The following is a 16,165-nucleotide window of genomic DNA, read 5'->3' on the forward strand; positions in this document are numbered from 1 at the left end:
TGTGGGGGCAAAACCCATGCAAACACAGGGAGAATGTGCAAATTCCACACGGACAGTGACCCAGAGCCGTCTAGAACACAACTCTGCATCATCACTGGACAGTGGGTTTGGCCAATTAATATTGTCTGTGCCCAAATCCCATGAACAAATAAAACCAACATCTTACAATGGCAAACAGTGATGTATTCATCTGTCACGTAGTTTTGCCATGCTAATATATTGCATCTTCGAGCTCATCTGGAAAAGGCTGTGTGGTATTGTTATTGAATCTGATACCAAACATGCAGCAAGGTTTATATTGGAATGCCGTCCATAAACTCAGGAACATAATGTGAGACACAGGCATGTGATGTTGAAATGAAAAATGAAAATCGCTTATTGTCACAAGTAGGCTCCAAATTAAGTTACTGTGAAAAGCCCCTAGTCGCCACATTCCGGCACCTGTTTGGGGAGGCTGGTACGGGAATTGAACCGTGCTGCTGGCCTGCCTTGGTCTGCTTTCAAAGCCAGCGATTTACCCTGTGCTAAACAGCCCCTGGTTGCTCTTGTTTACCATTTTTCCCTAGAATGGATGTGAAGAATGAAACCTAATAATAACAATCTTTATTAGTGTCACAAGTGGGCTTACAGTAACACTGCAATTAAGTTACTATGAAAATCCCCTAGTCGCCACACTCGGGCCTCTTCGGGTACTTGTGGGAGGAAACCGGAGCACCTGGAGGAAACCCACGCAGACACGGGGAGAACGTGCAGACTCTGCACAGACAGCGTTCCTGGCACGGGAAGCATCTTGCATCCACTGCATCCATTTGGCGACTAGGGGCTTTTCACAGTAACTTAATTAAAGCCTACTTGTAACAATAAGCGATTATTATTGTTAAAATTGTACTTGCAGCATTTCAACAGTGGAAAGCAATAAGGAAGGATAAATAAATAGATAAAGAAGGATAAATCCTAGGTGGATAAATCCTCTTCCGCTTCTCTGCAAGTTTTTTTGAGTTACAGAACCTTTCAACTGGGGAGTAATGCATGATGTGATTAATCTAAATGGAGAAGTCAAAATAAGTTTGAACATCAGGAATAATTTTCACCCCAGGAAATTGTTGCAATCACTTATTTTAACCATGAATATAAATTTATTTTAGTTGCTACACTGCTGAGCTCAGTGTGTCATCCAAACCTGTTTTCCCACCATTCTGTCAGAATTGAATCCTAATCTCCTTCAGTGGCTGTGCTGTGCAGAAGGATGCACAGAGTATACTTAAGCAGAGTACTTTTTATTATGTAATTATCTAAAACTGTTGCTTTTAAAAAGAGCTCTTTATTGTGGCATCTCCTTTATGTCCTACTGTTCTGTCTATGTTCCTGAATTTCTTTAATAGGGTCTGCAACTGCCTCTGAGGAAGAAAGCAGCAGCGAGGGATCGGAAGAGTCTCCTACTGCATCTGAGGGTGAATCTGAACAATCCATTGGTGAGAATTAAATTATTTTTCTCAAATCCTGGTCCACGACCTTTCGAACCAATAGAACAGCTGAACCTCGGTAATGAACAGCTGTGTGTGGATACAAAGTCCCCTCCTCTCCAAGTGGCGACGTGTATCCAGATACAAAACAAACAACTCCTCTGTCCTTAACTGTTCCAAATAGAGAAACCCAGAATGAGCAGCTTAGAATCTTGGGTGGAGTAAATAGTTGAAGGATTTAGATTTGAGCAGCCTTTTTGTTGAAGTGTTTGTCTTTCTCTGAATTAGGGGAGATTAGTGACGAGGAGGATCCGAGTGATGAAGAAAGGCAGAATGGAAATCATATCCAAATAGGTAAATGCTGCTTCAACATCGTTTCCAGTGCAGAGCCTCATTTGTAATTTATGTTTATATCGGTTATTTGTATTTCCTGATACTGAACTTGTTAGTTACAGAGTCAAAGTTTGATCATGATTCAGAAGAGAGTGTGGAGGAGGATGAGGAGGAGATAGAGGACGAGGAAAGTCCAATCTCCAACACTCCCACTGAGGGAGAGTATGTTCCTGATTCCCCGCCTGTTTCACCCGTTGAGTTGAAGAAGGAGCTGCCACAGTATTTACCCGCTCTTCAGGTACATAACCAGAATCTTTGTGAGAATTTTGGACAAACCTTCTAAAATTCTGAGTGGAATTGCACACTAAGGGTACTCTGCCGTTTCTCCAAACAAAAAGCAAAATGATTAAAATATCAAAGTGCACAGCAATCTTGCAACAAAGGAATTTTAGTACAGAACTCCGAGAAGTAGGACGGCACGGTGGCGCAGTGGTTAGCACTGCTGCCTCACGACGCTGAGGACCCGGGTTCGATCCCGGCCCTGGGTCACTGTCTGTGTGGAGTTTGCGCATTCTTCCCGTGTCTGCGTGGGTCTCACCCCCACAACGCAAAGATGTGCACGTTAGGTGGATTGGCCGCGCTAAAATTGCCCCTTAATTTGAAGAAAGAATTGGATACTCTTAAATTTTGAAGAAAAAAGAACTCCGAGAAGTAACCCAAATATTTCATGGACCTTGCAGATTCAATGGAACAATGTCATTGCACTAAATATAGCCTGGTCCAGCATGAGGAGGTTCAGAAAGGATGGAAAAATCATGTTGACACCAGATCTAAACCTTTTTAATTTGCAATTTTCCTTGGCTCATAAAGGATATGCTGACAATATTGATGCATGCTTCCAACATTGATCGGCTGCAGGAGTGCTTTTTAATTCTTGCTCAGATTCTCATGTAATTTTTCTTGCCCCACCTCAAGATGTGTTATTTCCTCCAAATATGATTGTCTGTCCTGTTTATGCATTGGGGAGTGTCAGTGACCAGGTCCCTCTTACTATGCAATGAGCCCAATACTCTCTCAAAATAAAAATATAATATAATATTAATCTTTATTGTCACAAGTAGGCTTACATTAACACCGCAATGAAGTTACTGTGCAAAGCCCCTAGTCGCCACATTCCAGCACCTGTTCGGGTACACAGAGGGAGAATTTAGAATGTCCAATTTGCCTAACAAGCACGTCTTTCGGGACTTGTTGGAGGAAAGCGGAGCACCCGGAGGAAGCCCATGCAGACACCTGAAGAACGTGCAGACTCCGCACAGACAGTGACCCAAGCCGGGAATCGAAACTGGTACCCTGACGCTGTGAAGTAACAGTGCTACCGTGCCACCCTATGTATTTATGCAACACACCTCATGTGAAATGTGCGAAAGCAGCACCCATCCATACTGTTGTAATTAATTATAATTTGACTTTGTTTTAAGGGTTGCCGCAGTGTAGAAGAATTTCAGTGTCTTAACAGAATTGAAGAAGGAACATATGGTGTGGTTTATAGAGCTAAAGACAAAAAGACAGGTGAGTAATCATTTCAACATTGCAGGAAACTAGCGACCTGCAGCCCAAACCATATTCTTCCTCCAATGTCAGACACTTCAATATTTAGTTCAGTTTAATGTATTGCACAACCTGAAATGTGAAAAAGCCAGCAGTGGCAGCTGTAGGTTCTGGATTACTTGAAGATAAAAGAAAAATAACCTTTATTGTCACAAGTAGGCTTACATTAACACTGCAATGAAGTTACTGTGAAAAGCCCCTAGTCGCCACATTCCGGCGCCTGTTCGGGTACACAGAGGGAGAATTCCGAATTCTCAGCTGGAACGGGAATTGAACCCGCGCTGCTGGCCGTTTTCTGCATCGCAAACCAGCTGTCTAGCCCACTGAGCTAAACCAGCCCTGCCTCCTGTTAGGGTGGAAATCAATCTCTCCACCCTGTGCCCTGGCGTGGCGGGAGGACCTGCTGGAATTCCTGACGCTTGAAAAGGTCAAATTTGAACTGAGGGGAAGGATGGAGGGGTTCTACAAATCATGGGCATTAGTCATTATGCACTTTCGAGAACTGGATCATATCGAACATTAGAGGGGGGGCTGGGAGCATTGGGGGAGAGGGACTGTATGTGTTAATGGTGACTATGGGTGATTCCTGATTCTTTTTTGTCATTTGTTTATGTTAACATGCGGGCTGGTGTCTGGAGTTTGGTGGGAGGATGGGATCGTTGTTATTGATATGGGGATTGACATTACATTCGTTACTGATTATTGTTTATTGTTGGGTGTAAATTTGGGAGAAAATGTGAAAAAGGAGAATAAAAAATATTTATTTTTTTAAAAACCCAGCCCTGATGTTCATCATGTTAATGTACAGGCCATCAGAGTACTCTGACTAGAGCTGGTGATGCGGTACTCTCATATTTAGTATGGAATGTTTTTAAATTCATTAATAGAATGCGGACTTCACCATTTAGTTTACATCTCTAGTTGTCCTGAGAAGGTGAGGATTTTTGTTCTTTGTAGAAATCTGATGCTAGGTCACTTCATTAACATTAAAGCACATTGGTTGGGACTGGAGCCATATGAGGCCAGACTGGGCAAGGACAACAAAGCTCCTTCCTCCATGAAGATTATTTTAAAATATTATTAGGATGTGAGCATCACTAGCAATGTCAGCATTTATTGCCTGTCCCTAATTGCTCTTCAACATCCAGAGGACATTTAAGAGTCAACTACATTGCTATGGGTCTCGATCCACACTTAGGCCAGGCCGGGTAACCACAGCAGATTTCCTTCCTTAATGAACCAGATGGGTTTTTATGACAATAGATAATGGCTTTATGGCCATGATTACTCGAGCTGGTGGTGGGTGTCCACCTACACTGGCTCGTTTAGGGGCTGTTTAGCACAAGGCTAAATCGCTGGCTTTGAAAGCAGACCAAGGCAGGCCAGCAGCACGGTACAATTGCTGTACCAGCCTCCCCGAACAGGCGCTGGAATGTGGCGACTAGGGGCTTTTCACAGTAACTTCATTTGGAGCCTACTTGTGACGATAAGCAATTTTCTTTCTTTTTTTTTCATCTTCTTTGGTCATTTTAGGGGGCGATTAAGAGTCAACCGCATTGTGCCCTGGTCTGCAGTCACTTATAGGCCAGGCTCAGGGCTTTAGTGAAGCACATCTGGTAGTTCCATGATCACTATTAATGAGACCAGCATTTTATTCCAATTTTTTATTAATTAATTGAATTTACATTCCTCCAGATCCGTGGTGGAATTTAAACATGTGTTTTCAAATCATCAACCCAGGCCTCTGGATTGTCCGTGAAGTAACCACGACGATATGCAACCTCCCTGATGATCATTGAATCAGTTGGGTTTTTGCAGAAATCTGACAGCTGCTCAGCCACTTTTACTGCTGCCAGATTTCTGCTTTCAGATTTTAAAAACTGAATTAAATTTCTCTAACTACTATGATGGAATTTGAGCTTGTGTGTTCTGGTTATTAGTCCAGTAATATAACTACACTGTCGCCCCCATGGACATGGGCTAAGTTGTTGAAACCTTTAGGCAGGATTTAACTGTGGTTTCAATATATTTAAAGCTGCAGAAAGAGAGTTGAACTGTCAGACAGAAATGTGCACAACGAGATTCATTTCTTCTGATGATTCAGCCTTTCCCTCTATTTTGGAGCATCTTGCATTATGTTTTGTGCATTTTTGCATTTATAGGTAGCTTCTGATGAAAGGACCATCGTGGGCATCACTGTAGAGTAAATAAATCAAAGCAGCAGTATAGCGGAAGCACTGGGGAGATTTAGACTGATGCCATTGAGCACAGGGTGTCACTGCAGCAATTAATGAAGAATAACTTATTGCCACTTGGATTGAGCCTGACGGCTGACAGGCTGAGTCTGAGCGAGTGCTTCTTTTGTACATGTGGATTCTAGCAACAGCCCCTGCCTTTACTGAAAAGCTAAGACTGTAACATTTCCATTTCTCTGTAACGGGCAACAATCAGGCATTAGCACAACTGACAATCTGTTGTTCTGAATGTTTCACAAGGTGATAACCAAAATGATCACCTTGACTGTCATTCTCAAAAAAGGAACCGCACAATTCAAAAACAAATGGAGTGAGCTTTCTTTTAAGTTTTTGTTGGTGAAAGATAAGAACTCGGTCAATTTCCGGCCTTGTCTGATCCTTGCATACCAGCCTTCTGGCTGTTTGTAGAATTCCAAATGTGCCTTTGTAAATGGCCCATACATGCAAATGATGCCTCTATAATCCCGGAATCATGAAAATGTTAGTCGATGCGATCTTAGTATTAATTTGTTTAGTATGGGAATTTTGTTCGTTTCAGATGAAATAGTGGCTTTGAAACGATTAAAAATGGAAAAGGAGAAGGAAGGATTTCCGATTACGTCCCTGCGGGAAATCAACACCATATTGAAAGCACAGCACCCAAACATTGTCACTGTTAGAGTAAGTAAACAATTAAATGTGCGTGGGAGAGATGTGAGTATACCCCGGTAATTAGCTGGTGGTGCGTTAAATTTAGTTTACACAGGAATATTTCAGCAAAGGTTGCACATTTTTCTCTTTCCGTTTGATAGAATCTCTACAGTGCAGAAGGTCATTCAGCCCATCAAATCTGCACCAACCCTCCGAAAGAGCACCCTTACCTAGACCCAGTCCCCCACCCTATCCCCGTAACCCTACCCAACCTGTACATCCCTGGACACGGGCAATTTTATCATAGCTAATCCACCTAACCTGCACATCTTTGGACTGCGGGAGGAAACCGGAGCACCCGGAGGAAACCCACGCACACACGGGAAGAGGGTACAAACTCCACACAGTCACCCAAGGCCAGAATTGAACCCGGTTCCCTGCTGCTGTGAAGTAGCAGTGCTAACCACTGTGCCGCCCTTGATGAATTGAGTGTGAGGTGTTATATTTGATAACACTGGTTAAATGTGTATTATCCACTGGAATACAGTTGTGTGTGTGAGCAGTTGTGTGTGAGGGGGCTGTGGAGGGGGAATACAATTAAACTCTTGTCAATTGAAAGGATTATAGATTATACCTAAAATTATGTTTTGTGAGATTAAATGTTAAATGTTGCTGTTGATGTGCTCTCCCATGTGCGGTGAGTGTGCTGTACCAGTGAGGAAATATTGTACATTGTGGTGAGTACACTGTACCAGTGAGAGGTAATATTGTATATGAAATTAGATATTTATTGAATCTTCTTTTATTTTTTCAGGAAATTGTAGTGGGAAGCAACATGGATAAGATATATATAGTTATGAACTACGTTGAGCATGACCTCAAGAGTTTAATGGAAACCATGAAACAACCATTCTTACCAGGTACAGTAATCTGTGATCAATACAAAATCAGAAATCTTCCACATTAAAACTATCAATGCTAATGCATTTGGAAACTGCTGTTTTTCTGCTTAATATTTCTGCTTTACAGCCAAGCATTCAACTTCAAGGATTGAAAATCTTACTCCAGATTTATATGTCCAGAATTATTTCCGTTTTAAATTCTAACAGCAAACATATACCTTAGCTTCATTGAAACCTCTCAGTATCTAGGTTAGAACTCTCAGATCGACTGACTTCTCGGCTTCTCAATCTGGCATTCTGTTTAATGTGTCTGTGATTATAATGAAGGTATACTAGATTCCGAGCACCATGTATACTGGTATATAAGATTGCTCCTATTTGGTTTTCAAAGTAGGAGGTTCATCTTGTATGTGGCTATAGTTTGATGTGTGGCTGGCAGTCACACTGCTCAGCTCTTGTGCAAGTTGAGTACTGTACTTGACAACATAATTAAGATATTGTCAACAAAAGTTGCAGTTGACAAGGACTCGACTGCTTCCAGAGCCAAACACAAAATGAACTCAAGTCGCGACATCGCAGGTTAAAGTACCAAATTTCCACTTCCCCCTTCTCGCAAGATAAATTTCCCACTTGATGAGAAGTCACCTCATTATCACTGAGAGTTGCAGGGATCAGTAAATGTTCTTGTAACGTTCACTGATTATTCAGTACACTGTTTACAGTCACCAGCATGGAGTTGGAATCAAATTATCCTCATTTTTTAATTCTTCCAGCCTAATGAATTCTAAGCAAGGATAACAAAGTCTGATAATATCCCAAACACGGCTGTATTTTGGAGAGTGTTTTGCGAGGAGTTTGAGGATTAAGATCCACAGTAATGCTGTAATTTCGATCAGTTTAAATTCCCCCCCCCTCCCCCTTTTTTGCTGTGACTTGTGCATTTGAGACGTTTCATTAATAAGTATTTGTGATGATCATTCTTTTTAATAGGAAATACATTTTGAATGTCAGCACAATTGCCATACCAGTCCAGTACTATGTTTGATATTGTGATGAGGACCCAGCTGTCAATAGCTGCACATCTTTCACCACAACACACGCCTCCGGTGCACTCATTTTGAATTTATAGACTGTAAAGTAATTACTGAATCTTGATAGTTGAATGCATTTTAGGAATGTGGGCTTTTATCAGCCAGTCAGATTGTTAGCATTAAATATTGCATCTGCAAATGTGCTTTTAATATTAGCATGCAGTATGTAACTTGGCCACTCTGTGGAACCAAACTTCAGATTTTCAATCAGCCCCATGGAACTATTTTTGTCCTTAAAGTTGCTCACCAGCATGCTTTGTGCGAATAATTAATTCTTGGAATGTGGGTAACAATGTCAGTGTATTTTCCTTCCAACCCTAAATATGGGACTACAGGCCAGTCAGATGCGTCAGTCTGGGTGGGGGTAGCATGAAGGATGTTAGTGGATTTCTGTTGCCACCAGCAACTTTCATTACCATTTTTGGTGCTAGCCTACATATTGCTAGATTTATTACCTTAATTTTCATAACTTGTTTGAAGAGAGCTCTGGCTCATCAACATCAGAACAGAGCACAGCAACAAGAGTGGAATGAAGGGAGGTTGTGGAGCAATAAACCTGGCATTGTACAGAAGCAAATTCCGGCTGTGCACAATGTTGCCAAAGGAGCCCTGTGCAAGTGAGGAAAACTGAAGGCTAAAGGGTCGAGGCTTGGAACAGAACCATTGTGATTGTGCAACGGGAAATTATTACAGGATGTTTGGCTATAATGGATAAGTTGGGCTGTGATAGTGATAATACGTTACCACAGAGGATGGGAGTTGGTCAGTGGTCATATCAGTTGCAGAAAGGTTGAGGAGGGAAAACACACATTGCAGTATTGCTGACTTGGACTGGGGTGTAGGCGATGGAGCCACTTAGATTTGAAAACTCACCAATCTTTAAAATCCGTTTCCAGGGGAAGTTAAAACACTTATGATACAACTTCTAAAAGGTGTTCGACATCTTCATGATAACTGGATTTTGCACCGAGACTTAAAGACATCTAATCTCCTCCTCAGCCATTCGGGAATCCTTAAGGTCAGTCCTGTTGGAGTGGGATGGTAGATATCACTGACGTGTTTCCATTTTGACAGGATGATGCTCTAAGTCTCTCTTCCTCTGAAACCGAGTGTTTGTGATCACCATGTTCAGAGTGCAAATATTTTTCATAAACACACACATTTCTGGTTTAGCGGTTTCTTTTTTCAGTCCTAAATTGTGCATTATATAGTTTGCAGTGCTGTCTCCGTATTTCATTAGTTCTTATCTGGAGAAGTGTGAGGAGATGCACTTGGGCAGGACAAACCAGGCAAGGGAATATATGATAAACGGCAAGACCGTGGGAAGCACTAAGGATCAGAGGGACCTTGGTGTGCATGTACACCAGTCCCTTAAGATAGCAGAGCAGGTGGACACAGTGATTGAGAAGGCATATGGTACACATATGATGGGCAGCACAGTTGCATGGTGGTTAGCACTATGGCTTCACAATGGCAGGGTCTCTGGTTCGATTCCTGTCTGGGGTCACTGTCTGCACGTTCTCCCCGTGTCTGCGTGAGTTTCCTCCGGGTGCTCCGGTTTCCTCCCACAAGTCCCGAAAGACGTGCTGTTAGGTAATTTGGACATTCCGAATTCTCCCTCAGTGTACCCGAACAGGCGCCGGAATGTGGCGACTAGGGGGTTTTCACATTAACTTCTTTGCCGTGTTAATGTAAGCCTACTTGAGACATTAAAGACTATTATTATTATATTCTCCCCTTGTCTGCGTGGGTCTCACCGGCAGAACCCAAAGATGCCTTGATGGATTTGCTGCGCTAAATTGCCCCTTAATTGAAAAATACAGAATTGGGTACTCAGAGGAGATTTACCAGGATGTTGCCTGGGCTGGAGAGTGTTAGTTATGAAGAGAGATTAGGTAGACTGGGGTTGTTTTCCTTGGAGCAGAGGAGACTGAGGGGGGACATGATTGAGATGTATAAAATTATGAGGGGCACAGATAGAGTAGACAGGAAGAAACCTTTCCCCTTGGTGGAGGGATTAATGACCAGGGGGCAGAGATTTAAGGTGAGGGGCAGGAGGTTTAGCGGGGATGTGAGGATAAACCTTTTTACCCAGAGGGTGGTGGGAGTCTGGAACTCGCTGCCTGAAAGGGTGGTGGAGGCAGAGACCCTCGTAATATTTAAGAAGTACTTGGGTGTGCAGTTGTGATGCCAGGGTAGACAGGCTATGGGCCAAGTGCTGGGAAATGGGGTTAGAATAGTTAGGTGGTTGTTTTTGACTGGCGCAGGCACGATGGGCTATAGGGCCCTTTCTGTGCTGTCGACCTCTCTGACTCTATCCCTTGTTTAATTCGGGTTTTTTTCTCATTTCCCTTGCTGTGCAGGTCTCTGCACCATTCCTTACTGTAAGGCAACAAATAACCTGCTCCCAGCCATGTTCCTAGGCTGTTTTCATTCAGGTGTAGATGCATGAGACTGGCTAAGAATGACTGAAAAGATAATATGTTCAATCCCTTTTCCTCCCACTTGTTCTTTTCAAACCCCTCTCCCTCTGCTTGTTGCTTCTTGTAATGTTAAAGCCAAGAATGGGATCTAATGCAAAATTGCTCTGACTTCTCCTTGACACGAGCATTTGAACCGCCCTGGGCTATACTATTGATGACACACTAACAACTAATTGCTAATTATTGATGCACTTTCTAACCAGGTACAAGTTGGCATATCTAACGTGCATTCATTGTTCAATTATAGATTGCATCAGTGGTAAATGCCTTTTAAAGCAAGTGGTAAAGTTTTTCAATATCAGCAAATTCAATGTTTTTTAAAAATATTTTAATTCTCCTTTTTCACATTTTCTCCCAAATTTGCACCCACCAACAATAAACAATAATCCGTAACGAATGTAATGTCAATCCCCATATCAATAACAACGATCCCATCCTCCCACCAAACCCACAAACAGCAGCCCGCATGTTAACATAAACAAATGACAAAAAGGAATCCGAAATCACCCATAGTCACCATTTACACATACAGTCCCCACCCCCTAACTAATGTTCGATGTTATCCAGTTCTTGAAAGTGCATAATGAATAATGCCCATGAATTGTAGAACCCCTCCATCCTTCCCCTCAGTTCAAACCTAACCTTCTCAACAGTCAAGAATTCCTACAGGTCCCCCCGCCACGCTAGGGCACAGGGTGGGGAGGTTGCTCTCCATCCCATCAGGATCCGCCTTCGGGCGATCAACGAGGTGAAGGCTACAACATCTGCCTCCGTGCCCGTTTCCAACCCCGGCTCGTCCAACACCCCGAATATGGCCTCCTGAGGGCTCGGATCCAGTTTCACGCGCACCACTTTAGAGACTACCCTAAAAACCTCCTTCCAATAATCCTCCAGCTTTGGACAGGACCAAAACATATGAACGTGATTTACCCCCCCCCCCCCCCCCCCGCGCGCGCGCGCGCGCAACGTTCACACACATCTACCCCTTCAAAGAGCCAGCTCATCCTCGCCCTTGTGAGGTGTGCTCTATATACCACCTTCAGCTGTATCAACCCCAACCTCGCACACGAGGTAGAGGCATTCACTCTCTGGAGCACCTCACACCAGAACCCCTCCTCCATACCCTCTCCCAACTCTTCTTCCCACTTTGCTTTGATGCCTTCTCCTCATCCAAAATAGCCCCGTAAATCGCTGACACTACCCCCTTCTCCAGTCCTCCTGTCACCAGCACCCTCTCCAGCAATGTGGAGGCCGGCTCCACCAGGAAGCTCTGTATCTCTTTTCTGGCAAAATCCCGAACCTGCATGTATCTAAACATTTCCCCCTGCTCCAGCCCATACCTCGCTCCCAGCTTCTTCAATCCTACAAACCGACCCCCAAGAAACAAATCTTTTAGTGCCCTAATCCCCTTCTCCCATTTCCGAAAATTTCCATCCCACTTCCCTGGCCCAAATCTGTGGTTCCCCCGAATCGGCATTTCCCTTGACCCTGCCCCCAACCCGAAGTGTTGAAGCTATTATTACCGGACTCCCTGAGTATTTCCCCGGGGCTATCGGGAGCGGCGCTGTTGCTAGTGCCTTCAATCCCGACCCCCTGCACAAACTCTCCTCCATTCTGACCCACTGGGAAACATCAGCAAATTCAATGTTGATGACTCTGCAACAGATCTATGCTGAGCAGTGTTCCCTTTGAAGTACTTAATGTTTGTAGAATATTAAAAGATGTTCCTGAGTTCATTTGGTAATGGATGCCAACTTGTCTGAGTAAAACACATTTTACTAAATGTTCTCTAGATTGGCGACTTTGGACTTGCTCGAGAGTATGGCTCCCCTTTGAAGTGTTACACACCAGTGGTTGTAACTCTCTGGTATCGAACCCCAGAGCTATTACTTGGTGCAAAGGTTAGTGATCTGAGCCTGGCAGTGGGGTGGGTAATCGCTTAGGAAATTGAAAACTCTTTGCAACAGTATCTGTGCTTTTGATTTTGCAGATCAACATGAAGATACTAATTGTCTTTTTACAACCAATTTACTGCAGTATCTATTATGATATTGTACTGTATCTTGCCAGTGTTCTGGTGTCTTATTCAATCAATTATTTAGGTTTCCATTAACGCTATAGAAGTAGTGCATCGTGAAACACACAGGTTTAAAATAGTGTTTTGGTACCAGACCACACTTCAAACAAATACACTTGTTTGATTAAAGTTTATATTGTAATGTGTGGCTGGTTCATTTCAGTAGAAGTGGAATTCTGCCATTAATTCAATATGAATGTGGAACATATTTTGTGATAGAATCCGTGAATAACAATTGGGTCACTGCAGCAATTGTGGAAAATCTGATTTACTTCGACATATTTTAAATGGTGCCTATCTATCTCACTGTGTTGCAGAATCAGATGATTAGTTTTTAATTTGGGGGAATTCAGGAGGGAGAATATTGGGCCTGGCCTTGCTAGGTACCCCTACACAACAGGTAGCGAATTTGCATATTTGAGAATGTATCTCTAATTATCTCCACCTATCCAGATGAGGAAGGACTATTTTGATCTTTTGTGAAGGATCACTGGAAAGTTTCTTTTTGAAAATAAATGTATGAAAACAGTGCTGCTGGCATCTTACTGTTTTTGTTTTCTTTGTAGGAATACTCAACTGCGATTGATCTCTGGTCTGTGGGCTGCATATTTGCTGAGTTTCTAACTCAGAAGCCTCTGTTCCCAGGGAAATCGGAAATCGATCAGATTAACAAAATTTTTAAGGTTTGTAACCTTATTAAAACAGGTATACAACATGATTTTGTTCAGACAGGAGGCCAGCACCTGTACCGTTCACTTTCTGCTCTCTACTAATCGTCGTAGTTCCTGCAATGCGGCTTTTCTCAAACCTGCCTTTCTGGTGGGTTTCCAATAATAATACAAGAGAAAAAATCCCTCGACAGTTCTAAAGATAAAGCTACTGCCTGTCTCAGGGGCCTCATTCTCTCCACCTTTCACTTCAACACACGCACTTTAAATTTTACTAATTGTGCATTATTTCTTTTTTTTTTAAATAAAAAAATTTAGAGTATCCAATTAATTTTTTCCAATTAAGGGGCAATTTAGCGTGGCCAATCCACCTAGCCTGCACATCTTTGGGTTGTGGGGACGAAACCCACACAAACACGGGGAGAATGTGCAAACTCCACACGGACAGTGACCCAGAGCCGGGATCGAACCTGGGACCTCGGCGCCGTGAGGCAGCAATGCTAACCACATTGTGCACTATTTCTAAACTCACAAAAAGGTATGCAATTGCCTGACCAATGCAGTGTGTGGGTGTTCTTGTACATTGGCATCTGTCACTAAATGGCATTGGACCCATCAGCTCCATTAGTGCTGTTTCTACATTGAATGCTGACCTTTCTGTCCCCCTCTTCTGCCTTGTGGATCATCAACCGCATAAAACTTGATAAAAAGACTAACCTCTTAGCCCTAGTTTCCAGCAAAGTTGGACTGATAATCTAAACTGGGTTGGTTTAGGATTTTCTTTGTAGACACACTGCTGCATCTGCGTATACAGATTTGCTAAAAGTGCAAGCTTGTATTTAAAAAGCAACTCTCTCTGATTACACTAAATTGAGCTGTAATTATTTTCTCCTCCAGGAGTTGGGCACACCAAGTGAGAAGATCTGGCCAGGTTATAATGAGCTTCCTGCAGTGAAGAAAATGACCTTTACCGAATATCCATTCAACAACCTCCGTAAGAGATTTGGGGCCCTTTTATCCGATCAAGGATTTGACCTCATGAACAAGTAAGTGTTGGGATTCAGTCGGCTTTGTGGTGTTTTGATTAACTCCAATTTACGGTATTCAAGACAAGAGGTTTTGTTGTCAGGGTAGGATTAAGTTTGGTTACTGGATGTTGAACCTGCGTACATAGTGCTTTTGGTCTTTCAACTCCTGGGTTTAATCAATCCAGAATGATTGAGTGAATATGTCTTCAGACCTGGTAGTAAGGCCCCAAATAAAATTGAATTGGGTTTTCTAAGCCCAGTTAATAATGGACGCATCTCACTGCCCATCATTTGACACTAGAATAGCAATTCTTAAATTGTGTAAAAATAGTTTGTGCAGGTGCTGGCAAAATTCTCACTGGTGTGTGACTTTAGATACCAGCCTGCCTGACCTTTCCTGTGAATTTGATCCATAGAGTTCAGACACTCTCATTTCTCGCTGAGTCCCACACGGATGTGCCATTGTCCTGTGATGTTTTTTTAAAAAAGACCTGTTCCTTCGTCTTACTCATAATCATTCTGGGTCACCTAATCACGACTTCATAATTCATGTTTTATTTGAACAAATTACTGCCCTCAAGTTAAGATTGCTACCTGCTTAATCTAAATGGCAAAAGTGTTCCGTTCTCCAGCTTTCTCCCAAACACCACAAGAGCTTAAAATTGTAAGAAGATTTTTGAAATTGAGAAAGTAAATTAAACACCATTGATGTGGAAAAGTGTGAAGCAAATGATGTAAATTGGGAAGTAGTGATTTGGTGATAACAACTTGAACTTTAATAGGTTGCAACTTGTATGAGCTTCTACAAGTTAAATCCTCTCCATCATTACTGTTTAGGTCTAAAGTTTGAACAAGTTTTGAAACTCCTGAAGATAAACACAACTTGTGAATACTGTTGACAATGATTTTTATTTCATTTCAAATAATTTGCTGGTGGCAAAAGCAGTATTTTCTTCTTGCTGTGGAATATCTTTATGCAGCTACTTAAAAGATTATTTTTTTGAAAAGTGCAGATATTTACAAAGTTAACAGAGCCTCTGCAAACTGTCACAATTCTTTCTCTTTTTGAAACAGATTTTTGACTTACTGTCCTGCCAAAAGAATTACGGCTGAAGAAGCTTTGAAACATGAATATTTCAGGGAGACACCACTCCCTATTGAATCAGCCATGTTCCCAACTTGGCCTGCCAAGAGTGAGCAACAAAGAGTTAAACGTGGAACTAGTCCTCGACCCCCTGAAGGTGGACTTGGCTATAGTCAATTGGTAAGTTTTTTATTTTATGCGCAGCTGGTAAGGATTTTATCGTGGGGGAGTGGTGGGGTAGTGGTATTGTGACTGGATTAGTAAACCAGAGACCCAGAGTAATGCTCGGCGGACCCAGGTTCAAATCCTGCCACTGCAGATGGTGAAATTTGAATTCAATAAAAATCTGGAACCAGTGTCGATTGTCGTAAAAACCCATCTGGTTCACCAATGTCCTTTTACGGAAATAAATCTGCCGCCCTTACTTGGTCTGGCCTACATGTGACTCCAAATCCACAGCAATGGGATTAACTGCCCCATCAAGGGCAATTTGGGATGGACAATAAATGTTGGCACAGCCAGCGACGTCCACGTCCCAGG

General features: G+C 42.5%; 1 protein-coding gene across 15 annotated transcripts in view; it reads left to right on the plus strand.

Moving 5' to 3' along the window:
• Nucleotides 1–16,165, plus strand: part of cdk11b (cyclin dependent kinase 11B) — a 58,352-nt gene that overhangs the window by 39,890 nt on the left and 2,297 nt on the right. For 13 of the 15 annotated variants that reach the window (XM_072477826.1, XM_072477823.1, XM_072477834.1 and 10 more), the window contains 11 exons: nt 1,383–1,472; nt 1,752–1,817; nt 1,913–2,094; nt 3,278–3,368; nt 6,201–6,322; nt 7,107–7,212; nt 9,182–9,303; nt 12,562–12,669; nt 13,412–13,528; nt 14,411–14,559; nt 15,616–15,805. In XM_072477826.1, coding sequence (XP_072333927.1) covers nt 1,383–1,472; nt 1,752–1,817; nt 1,913–2,094; nt 3,278–3,368; nt 6,201–6,322; nt 7,107–7,212; nt 9,182–9,303; nt 12,562–12,669; nt 13,412–13,528; nt 14,411–14,559; nt 15,616–15,805 — 1,343 coding nt within the window. The remainder of the gene's footprint in view (nt 1–1,382; nt 1,473–1,751; nt 1,818–1,912; nt 2,095–3,277; nt 3,369–6,200; nt 6,323–7,106; nt 7,213–9,181; nt 9,304–12,561; nt 12,670–13,411; nt 13,529–14,410; nt 14,560–15,615; nt 15,806–16,165) is intronic. The other 2 variants (XM_072477829.1, XM_072477837.1) reach the window with 1 other exon arrangement.

Source organism: Scyliorhinus torazame, chromosome 16 (genome assembly GCF_047496885.1).
Source record: "Scyliorhinus torazame isolate Kashiwa2021f chromosome 16, sScyTor2.1, whole genome shotgun sequence".
NCBI lineage: Eukaryota > Metazoa > Chordata > Chondrichthyes > Carcharhiniformes > Scyliorhinidae > Scyliorhinus > Scyliorhinus torazame.